We start from the raw sequence: 11,440 nt of genomic DNA, 5'->3' as shown, positions 1-11,440 counted from the left end.
GCAAGCGGACTAGGAAAAGTAGTTCTTCCGGAGCTTGGGTAGGTGGGGCTTGGTGTAAGCAAGGTAGGTAGTGAGTATTGAGTTGTGCTGGTTCCTGCAGGTGGCTCTGTGCTTATGCTGAAGGGTAGGGGAGGGAAATGGCACCTGTCAGTTCCTTTGTTCCTGGAGGGGTCTTGCCCTGAATGCTGTCTCACTGAGACATGCTTAGAGCTAAGCAACTAACCTCCCTACTGTGTGCCCCAGATACTCTTCAGATGGCTGTTTCCACACTCTTCTTTTCTCCAAGAGCAGCCTCAGTATCCTCCATGCTGTCTCAGAGCCAAGCACACTGACCTTTAAAACTCCAGGCTTTAAGCCCTGCTGGAATTTGGCTCCACTCCCATTCCAAGCCAATTTCTCTGGGAATTCATCTTGCCCTTTTTGACAGCAGACAACTGTGGTTCCCTTCCCACCACAGCGGCCATGATCCATTTCTCTCCCAAGCTGTGTTTCTGTACTTTCTACCTTGTTCTCTACCTTTAATTGTGGCATTTGTTCTGCCAGTCTTCAGGTCAATTTCTGGGGTATTTAGGATGATGTATTCATGGGATGAAACGAGCCTAGAGTTCTTGTATTCTGCCATATTCCCCTTTCATGTGTGAATACTTCTGCTGCCTGGCTTTTATTGGTAAGTACCTAGAAGCTTAAAAAACAGTCTCACAGCAAACCGTAAGAGACTGTTAACTATAGAAAACACACTGAGAATTGCTGGAGGGGAGGTGTGGGGGGTGATGGCATTAAGGAGGGCACGTGTTGTAATGAGCACTGGGTGTTACATGCAACTGATGAGTCACTGAACTCTGCTTCTGAAAGTAATATACTGTATGTTAATTTAAAATAAAATTTAAAAAATCTCACAGTATAAAGAATGAGGTCATGGGACCAATTCCATCACACCCTTGAAGGCTAAAGAACACAGCAAAGGGGTGCCCGGGTGGCTTGTTGGTTAAGCATCTGACTCCTGGCTTCAGGTCAGATAGTGATCTTGGGGTTATGAGATAGAGGCCTGCATCAGGCTCCACGCTGAGCGCGGAGTCTGCTCTCTCAAATAAATAAATCTTAAAAAAAAAAAAATACAATGGAGCAAAATTGTTCAGTGTTGAAAATGCCAACATATTTTAAAACAGCTGTATGCCTCTGTAGAATTTATCTCATGGATAGGCAGTGCACAGCATGTAAAAATAGAATGTTATTTACAGCTTTTATTTTTTCTTTAATTCTATTTGACTCGGTGTTCAGGCATAGAATTATTTTTCTTTGGACAACAGGATGTTTTAAACTGACAGCATATGTATATTTAAATTGTGTTAAATATATTTAGGCCCTTCCTTTAGGAATAAATTACTTTTCAGCATCCTATTCCCAAAAGAAGCCAATATTGAACAGCATTTGTCTGATATTTTTGATAAAGGAGGACACTTATAGACTGAGCCATAATTACATTTTAAGATTATGCTTTAAATCTGAGTATTTTAAAGACCTTGGTTACACTATTTACTTTTCAGAATTACACCCAATTTAAATGCACAACATCTTCTAGAAATTATAAACAGTCATGTACTAATATTAGAAGCAAACTAACCATCTGCACAGCTGCCTAGGTGCCATAAGGCGTGATTTCCAACTTTGGCTATGGCTCATTAAATAAATGCTCAAATGCTAACACACACTGTTTCACACTCTCTTGAGCCAGCAGTGAAACAGATACTGACATAGACATTGAAAGATAACCATTTAGGAGTAAAACCAACATCTGAATGTGGTGGAGGATTTGTTTTTCTCTTCTCCATTTCCACAGATCCCACCATCCCATTTGACGTCAGCGAACTGAACCTGAGGTGAGGCAGTACTGAGGTCTCAGATTAGTCCTTCCTAGTGCAGGCCCTCCCACTGGAGCTTGATCTTCCTAAGGTGACCAGCCTTGATTCCTGAGAAAACAGAAAAGTAGAGGCCAGCAGAGTAGTGAGTGGCAGATTTCTTACCCAATTTGATCGTTATGCTCTGTAGAGAAGTCTGATGCTATACTCAGGAGACACAAGAATAAAGTCTCTTCCAGAGTAATTCTCAGAACTTCCTGAATTTAAATAAATTCCGTAGTCTGTCTTCGAGACTAATGTACACAACAGTGTATTAAGTATTTAGAATTCATGATTGTAGTATAAAATCAAACTACTTACTTGAAATCTAGATGTTCAATTAGTACATATCCATCTGTAGAAACAAAAATCACTATTACTAATCTGAAAGTTATAGAGAGAATGCTTGGAAATTTTTTTTAACAGTGACTGAAATTTTATGGGTGATAAGCCAGTAACTTCTTACATTTGCCTTTGGAATTGCGACAAATCACTAGATTTTCTTCAGTGGTATCAATGACTTGCAGTTCTTCTCCAGGGATTATTGGCAAATCGAATATTCCATTTCTTGAATTACTGGAACATGCCACTGCTGTGTTGATGACAGTAATCTCTTTGTCATACTGAAAGAAGAAATTACTAATCAGACTGTATGTGCAGTTTTTATTCTAACAAAATTAATGGAGGACATAATATAGTAACCTCAAACTCAAGATGCTAAATATTAAATAACATCTAAAGGAATAGAAAAATAGTAGTAAAATGCCACAATCTTACATTTAATTTGGTACAGTCCTATTTTCAAAGTGTTTTCACACCTCTTATCCAATTGTACTAGAATGAATTCCAGTGGATGAGATGTCTGTAACATGGGTATAAATTAAGTTCCATGGATGTTAGGTTAGCTGTTCCAGTAATAAGGTTACCACCAAACTTGGGAATGGAGAAGTTTAAAAAAAGTAAGAGGGAAAGAGAAAAACCTCTTTTTGTGTAGTGCTTTAGAATTCATAATGTTTTTACATACCTAGCAGTTCTAGATGGCACTCTTTTTTGTTTGTTTGTTTGTTTGTTTGTTTGTTTTTAGATGGCACTCTTTCTACCCTTCCTCTCTGGGTGGGCTTATATATAATTATATATAAAGTAGTAGGTATGGAGGGCAATTCCCACTGTCCTTCTGGGGTCAAAGACAGGCATTTGTGGAAAAAAAAAAAACTGATGAGAAATTCAACTTACGACCTTAAGGGAGGTTTTTTCCTGTGTGATAAACTAGCCAGCTTATACATCTATAGGTATATCACCTTCTAATGTATTGATATGTTGACTCAGAAAAAGTTCCAGAATACAAAGCTTATGTTTACAGACGTCTACTTAACCAAATTAGGGTGGCCAGACATCTCCCTCTGCTCAGGACAGTCTGCTTATATCTAGTATCTCTCCACAGAATTAGGATTAGGTATGCCTTCTTCCACTCTCAGAAGTTTGCTGAATTTGAATGATAAAGTGTATCACTCTATACCAAATGGGATCTGATCCACAAGATAGATTTTTCTTTTGCCTAACAAAGTAATAGCTTCCTCACTGATTTCTTACCATTTTCCTGGCCATTGTTCATTATGAATAGTGATTTCTTAAAATGAAAATCTAATCAGGTCACTTTCCTTTTTGTCAAACTAAAGATTCTTCATTGCTTTCATGATAAGATCCACATTTTTCAGCTTGACATTCAAGTTCCTTGGCATACTGTCATTTCCCATGCTCCTATTTCTGCCCCATTAATGAAGCCACATCAAGCTGAATATACCAGGTGTCTTTTATACATATAGGCCAATGCTCATGTGGTTTTCTCTGCCTGAAATACCTTTTACTCTTAACCACTTCTAATGAAGACTTTCACAACTGCAATGTATAATTTTCTGTTTAACTACACTTAGTATATACTTCTATTACAGCATTTAATAACCATCTTAAAATGGAAGAGTTTTATTCAACCTTGTACTCTTAATGCCTAGCACAAATGAGGCACTAATCTTTTGTGATTTGAGCTTATGAATAAAAATTACTGATATGGCATAGGTTTTCTAATGATATATAAGGAAAACGCACCACAGGTATAAGGAAGAATGGAATCATATACATGAGATAGGAGACAGTCACAAAGTGAGAAAAGCACTAAATGGAATGTAGGGTCATTTTAGCAAGTAATTGTTACACTGTTGCTTTTCAGTTAAACTAATAACATCACAGTTGCAGTAAATAATTTCATATCATGGCTTCTAGATATAATAATCCTAATCAGCTTTGGCCCAAAGCAGGAGTTATTAATGATTATGAGGGATTTGTGTATATTCTTTTTTAGTACAGTCCAAAAACATTTTTGGACATTTACAAAGGTAATTTTATTCTGCTCTACACATGGATATAAAGATAAGATAACCCTTATCTGTCCTCCAAGAGCTCATGGTTTAATTGGTGAACATATAATTGCAATAATGTTAGTGCTCGTGATAAGCTCAGATTAGAGGTATATAGAGGAAGAGTAATTGCCTTAATGAGCAAGTGTGGGTCAGTCTTTTGGAGGAGAGGAGATGCCTTGACTGGGTGTTGCTAAGTGAACGAAAGCTAGTCAGATGGGGAAAAGTAACAAGAGTATATCACCAGGTAGTTGGAGCAGACCAAGTAAATGCCTAGAGGAAAGGAGTGGCGGGATGGGGACTGAAGGGGATGTTCATTGAAGGGACCGAATTGAGTAGTTTGTTGCCAAAGCCTGAAGTGCAAGGTGAAGAATGGCAGGAAATAGAATCTGCAAGACAAGGAGAAATTATGACAGGAAGAGCTTTATATGTCATGTTAAGAAGCCTAATCTTTATCCATCTTTTAATGGGGAATTGTAGTGACTTGGAGAAATGTTGTGAGCAGGATGCCCACATTCTCTCTCTCAATCCAGTATCTGGGACCTGGGAGCTATTCAAAGTGTTTCTTAATAAATTCTCAGGGTGGCAGTGTATGAAATTACAAGGAAGGTCTGTTTGAACCTTGGAATTGAGGAAATACTCCATGGATTCATAATGACAGAAGTCAAGGAGCTTCAGATACACTGCTTCCTTCATTCACTCATTGGTTTCATTTGTTTATCTAGTCATTCATTCACTCAGCGAACACTGTGTCCAGATATGTTGGGAGGCAAGGAGCAATCTTGAATGAGACAGAGTCTCAGAGAGGACTGGAGTCTAGCTCAGAATACATACACAGGCTGCGTTATATCCGACCAGTGTTAGAACAGATATGTGTATAACAGATAGATAAAATGTGCTGAATAACTTTCCCAGGAAGAGTGGGTGACATTTGAACAGAGCCTTAAGAATAACTTAGGAGTTTTTCCAGGCAGAGGGGATAGCAAGCGTAAAGGCATGATGCTAGAGAAATGCATCAGGAAAAGCCTGTATCCGCTGTTGAGTCATGGATCCTGTCTGTCCCAGAGCCAGAGGTACAGCACTTTTACAGGATCTGTAGTAATATTAAAAGCTAGGAATTCGTTTATAACTTGTACCTTCCGAGGAGAACATACCTTAAATTGTTCTCGAAAACGTTTTTCTTCTTTTTCCATTCTCATCTTTTCTAAGTTTTGCTTCTTGGTTCTGAAGAAATTTCTAGGAGATAAAGTGGCAAGAAATATGCAGGTCAGGTTAAATGTGCCATAATAAAACTCTAGGTTCCCAAATCTATAAACTCATGCTACTTCAGGATAAATCCAGGTCTAATTTTGTATGTATATATGTTTACATAAAATCATAAATATATATATAATCCTATATGATGTGGGTATTTGTAGATGATTATATACATAACACATATTTCCAGTAGAGCACAGTGTCAGAACAGTTGAACAGGGTAATACCCATTGCTTTTTCCTATAATTAAAAAGGTTGTGGGGGTGCCTGGGTGGCTCAGTCAGTTAAGCATCTGCCTTCAGCTCAGGTCATGATCCCAGGGTCCCAGGATCAAGCCCCACATCCGGCTCCTTGTAAAGCAGGGAGTCTGCTTCTCCCTCTCTCTACCTCTCCACCCCCCTGCTCATGCTTTTTTTCTCTCTCAGATAAATAAAGTCTTTATGCTTCTCCCTCTCTCTACCCCTCCACCCCCCTGCTCGTGCTTTTTTTCTCTCTCAGATAAATAAAGTCTTTAAAAAAATCAAAAGGTTGTGGGTTTTTTTTTTTTTTTTGGATACCAAGATAATAATTTGGAATAAAATCAAACTGGTTAAGCAGTTTAAGTTAAAAAATTCCTCTGAGTCAGGGTTCAAAGTATAGCTTGTTAAAAAAATCATAAATCTTTGTGCTTCAATCAGAGAACTGTTCTGTTTGCTGGATGGTTCTGGAGAAGAATCTAAGAAAATAAAGATACCACAAAATAAGTGCAAAAATTGTCAGCACATAAAAGTTGACAGATAACCCTACAGCAGAGACAGATTACACTCTTAATCCTCCCTTTTCCGCCTTCCTGCTCTTCACATGGGGGTTGGTGCTGCTTTTTAGCAGTTTAATATATTGACAGAAGGAAAAAAAGCAAGTCCTGTTAGTTTGATTCAGAAGTGTCTCCTACATCTTTTTCATTCTGTCCCAAGATTATAGCCACTGCCACATTTCTAACCTGAAATAACATCTTCCTCTTGCCTCTCCTTCCTCAAATCCCATCTGCATACTTGCCTCCCGAGTCATCTTTCTAAAATGTAATTGATGTCACGCTTTTGCTTAAAACCTTTAATTTGTCCCTAGTGCCCATAAGATAGTCAAATTCCTTAGCGTGGCACATAGGGCATTTTATAAGCTAGCCCCAACCTACCTTTCCAGCTTCACTCACACACACACACGCACACATACATGTTACAACATTAAGCATCTGCCTTCAGCTCAGGTCCTGATCCCAGGAGTGTCAGAACAGGCAATTTCTATGCCTTTATACCTGGGATAACCTCCCCCAACTTCTCTGAAAATTTGCCATCATCTTTGATTCATAAAGGGATCATAAAAGGGTTGAACTAATATAGAATGCATTTCTTATTGGTGGAACAAGTTATGGTAGAAACCATTTAAAAGAACAAAAAGCACTAGAAATTGATACATCAATCTACAGGAATATGATCGCCCCAATATCACATTTTAAAATTTACTCAGTTGAAAGTAAAAGTAAACTATAATATCAGTTTGTTGTAAGAAAAAATGCACTAGAAAATTGTTTCCTGAAAGACTTATGTGTACATTAAAATACTAAACATTTTTTTTTGTGGAGTAGTGTCAAAAATTTCACTGGTATTTTCTCTCTTGAAATTCTGTTTTGCTATGCTATGTAAAAGTATGAGGTTTAAGGTGGAGAGATGCTTTTCTAGTCTGTGAATACATCTTTTGAACTTGGGAAAAGTAAGTTACATCAAGTCTAATCCCAAATAAAATAAGGTAATGGAAAGGGCCATCCTATGCCATCCTCTGTGTTTAAATATGGTATAGATAGATGTCTGCTTTCTTTTGGGGTTCCCCTTCAGGACTTTTCTAGACAGGTTTCCCAGAGCAGACAGACCACACAGTGTTCCCATCCCAGTGGCTGTTGAGACAGGGATTTCCCCCAAGGCAACTGTTAAAAGTATCTCAGATCCTGTGCCCTGTCCTTCAGAGCACAGATCACATAGTAACCATCTGAGACAGTAAAAACATCACCCCCCCCAACAGCCAGCTGGGTACTTGAATCACAAGAATGAGGGTTCGATCAGGAGTTGATAACACATTCTTTTTTAATTCTAACACTAATGTAGTCATAACTAGAATTGTATTTTAGGGAAATTAGTCTTGTTATGTGATCGTAGTTTCTCAGTGTTTAAGTTCTAATTGGTGTATTATTTAAGTTCCCATCTATAGGGGAAAAGTTCTTACAGCCTAAAAGACCAAGTTTTTTCATATGGCTGGCTTGAAATCTTTCCTTACTCCCTGTTTTCCAAAGTCTGGGTGATGACAGTGAAGAGAAGTGTGTGTGGTGCTTTACATTTTCATATTCTTTATCTCTTTTAATCCTCTCAACTATAGAGTGATGTAGGTGCTATTACTCTCATTTTATAGGACAAATTTAATGACTTGCCTAAAGTCACACAGCTCTAAGGTATAAATTTCAGCAGATAAGCTGTAATTTAGGTATACCTGTGTACCTACCTTTCTGATTCTTCAGCACCTTTTCTCTCTTTTTTTTCCTTTGCCATCAAAAACTTGGGTTTCCAAGTTTTTAGTTTATCTTCCTCTCTGAGGAGAAAAGTATTTTGAGCAAGTAAACATTGAATTAAAACTTATGGAAACATCAGTACTTTCTGGACAATTAGGTTTTATAAAAAAGTTAAAACACTGTCTAGAAGTATATTTGGATAATCGGTGTCAAGACCAGATTGTAAATACCTTAAGCTTTGCAAGCTATACCATCTTTGTGGTAATTACTAAACTCTGCGGTTGTGACTGTATTTACAAAAGCAAGTGGCCAGCTGTTTTGGCCCACAGGCCATAGTCTGCTGACCCCGGATGCGTGGTGATCCAAATTTGAAACCGGAAGCAAGAGATCAACCTGCTTATCACATTTCCCTTCCAGGGCCTCAGTTTCTTTGCCTCTAAAACATGAATAATATTAACCATTACCTTGAGACAAGACAAATCTCGTGTTTAGCACTAGTAGAAAAGGATGCAGGGAGGAGCTGAGGAAGATGGCAGAGTTGGAAGACCCTAAGCTCGCCTCATCCCATGGATACAACTAGATAACATCCACATTAGTGTAAATAACCCAGCACGTGATCTGAAGACTGGCAGAACAGACTTCATAGCTAAATGTAGAGAAAAGGCTATATTGAAGAGTGTAGGAAGTGCAGAGTCACTGTAGGGAGCCAAACAGACCCTTAGGACTATATACAGGAGGGAGGGATGCTATGGGCACGGAGACCAGAAAAGAAAGACACCCCAGGCATAGGGAAGATGAATACCCCCCACCCCCCGCCACAAAACATTTGGTTTGAAAACCAGAGGGGCCAAATTTCATGAGTTCTTACAATCAGTGGGACTTAACACCTGGAACTTTAAAAATCAGCAGGCTCAAGTCTGGGAGAACCAAACGGACTAGAGGAAGCTGAGTCCTTGCCCTTAAAGAGAAAGCACAACAGCTCCAAGGAGATACAGCCTAGAAGCAACAGTTTGAAAAACACCTGGGGCATGCAGGAGGGAGAGTTGTTTATTTATATCAGAACAGGCATTGGCGGGACAAAGATCTCCAGAAACAAAGGAGCAGGCTGGCACCATTTCCTCCCCTGCCCCCCTGCCTTGACACCTATGGAAACCAGTGCTGTGAAGGCTCTCCACCTAGCTTGCTAACACCACTCACCTGCCCTCATGCATTTCTGTGGATCCACCCCCTCCAACCTTGCCTACCTCAGTCTGGAGGTTGCAGGTCCCCTCCCATGGCGCATGGTGCGGGGGGAGACTTTGCTGGCACTGCACCCACCCTTGTCTTCTCCTATGAACCTGCCCCTCCAATATGCACTTGGCTATGAACCTGCCCCCTCCAATATGCAGCCTGGCAGTGTGCAAGCAGCCCCAGCAGGGGCCAGCACCACTGCAAAGTGATAAGGGAAAAATCATACACAGGGGTCATACTGTGGCTCCAGCAGTGGCCTGGGGGGCAGACATCTGGTCTGACTGCAGGCCCTGCCCACCAACGAAAGCTTCTTAGGGGACAACACAGGAAAACTGCCCTGCAGTTCAGTGCTACTGCATCTCTGGCAAATGCCTAATCAAACCCAAGGCAGTTCCAGACTGGCCCACTAGTAACACAGGGACCACACCCTGCCTACGGTAGGTTAGAGAGCCATTGCAGATGACTGGACTGAAGGCCAATGTGGCTCAGCCACAACAGCAAGACACAAACAACACACATAGGAGAGACCACAGAAGCACCAGGTTCTGGCGAACAGGGGACACAACACTGCAGGACACTATAGGACTTCTTCTTCATAAAGCCCCTACTTTCAAAAACAGGAGATGTAGGTGACTTTTGTAAGACATAAACACACAAAGAGTTAGACAACATAGGAGACAGAGGAATTGTCCAAAATGAAAGAACAGGACAAAATCACAGCAACAGACCTAAGCAAAATGGAGATAAGTAATATGCATGATAGGGAATTTAAAGTAATGGTCATAAAGATACTGGACTTGAGAAGAGTGGAAGACATCAGTGAGACCCTTTACAAAGAGACATAAAACAAAAAATCAGAGATGAAGAACTCAATAACTGAAATTAAAAATACCCTAGATGGAGGGGCACCTGGGTGGATCAGTCGGCTAAGCGTCTGACTCTGGGTTTTGGCTCAGGTCATGATCTCATGGGTGGTGAGATGGAGCCCCACTTCAGCCTCTGTGCTCAACATGGAGTCTACTTGAGATTCTGTCTCTGCCCCTCCCCTGGTTCATGTTCTCTTTCTCTCAAATAAATAAATAAAATCTTTAAAAAATACACTAGATGGAATAAAGGGTTGACTAGAGGAATCAGAATAACTGATCAAAGACCTGAAGGACAAAGTGGTGGAAAGCAATTAAGCTGAATAGGAGAGAGAAAAAGAAATATGAGAAGAGACTTAGGGAATTCAATGACACCATTAGGTACATTAACATATCACTTTATAGGGATCCCAGAAGGAGAAGAGAAAGAAAAGGGGGCCAAAAATTTATTTGAAGAAATAATAAACTTCTGGAATCTGGGGAAGGAAACACATTCAGAGTCAGGAGGTACAGCAAGTTCCCTATAAAATCCCTCCCGGAGGTCCACACCAAGACACATATTGATTAAAATGGCAAAAAAATAGTGATGAGAGAATTTTAAAAGCAGCAAGAGAAAAAAAAAACGTTACATACAAGTGAAACAATATAAGGCTATCAGCTGATTTTTCAGCAGAAATTTTGCAGGCCAGAAGAGAATGAGATGATATATTCAAAGTGCTGAAAGAAAAATAATAACCACCACAAACCAACAAAAAAACCCCAAAACCCTGCCACCAAGAATACTCTATCCAGCAAGGCTATCATTCAGACTAGAAGGAGAAATAAAGAGTTTCTCAGACAAAAGTTAAAGAAATTCATGACCATGAAACCAATTTTACAAGAAAGATTAAAGGAGATTCTTTGAGTGGAAAGAGCATAAGTAGGAGTAAGAAAAATAGGAAGCAAAAAAGCAGTAAAAATATCTATAAAAATCAGTCAAGGGATTCACAAAATAAGAGGATATAAGGTATGACACCATATACCTAAAATGGGAGGAGGGAATAAAGAATGGGTTCAAACTTAAGCAACCATCAACTTAGAATAGACTGCTACATGCAGAAGGTGTTATATATAAAGCTAATGGTAACCATAAGTAAAAAAAAAAAAAAAACAAAACTAATAGATATGCAAAGAATAAAGAGAATCTAAGTATATCACTAAATAAAGCCAGCAAACTGTAAGAGAAGAGGGCAAGAGAAGAACAGAGAAAAA

At 39.4% G+C, this 11,440-nt stretch overlaps 1 protein-coding gene across 2 annotated transcripts in view; it reads right to left on the bottom strand.

The window, feature by feature from the left end:
* Positions 1–406: 406 nt before the first annotated feature.
* Positions 407–11,440, bottom strand: part of FYB2 (FYN binding protein 2) — a 139,471-nt gene continuing 128,437 nt past the window's right edge. For both annotated transcript variants that reach the window (XM_073896677.1, XM_073896678.1), the window contains exons 16-20: positions 8,090–8,176; positions 5,461–5,542; positions 2,362–2,518; positions 2,217–2,250; positions 407–1,967 (exon numbers count right to left, since the gene is read on the bottom strand). In XM_073896677.1, coding sequence (XP_073752778.1) covers positions 1,946–1,967; positions 2,217–2,250; positions 2,362–2,518; positions 5,461–5,542; positions 8,090–8,176 — 382 coding nt within the window. In that variant the 3' untranslated portion in view covers positions 407–1,945. The remainder of the gene's footprint in view (positions 1,968–2,216; positions 2,251–2,361; positions 2,519–5,460; positions 5,543–8,089; positions 8,177–11,440) is intronic.

This window comes from Callorhinus ursinus, unplaced genomic scaffold (genome assembly GCF_003265705.2).
Source record: "Callorhinus ursinus isolate GAN/ISIS: 27379988/994484 unplaced genomic scaffold, GSC_fseal_2.0 scaffold9, whole genome shotgun sequence".
NCBI lineage: Eukaryota > Metazoa > Chordata > Mammalia > Carnivora > Otariidae > Callorhinus > Callorhinus ursinus.
The sequence above is the reverse complement of the archived record's forward strand: the minus strand, read 5'-3'. Positions and strand labels throughout refer to the sequence as shown.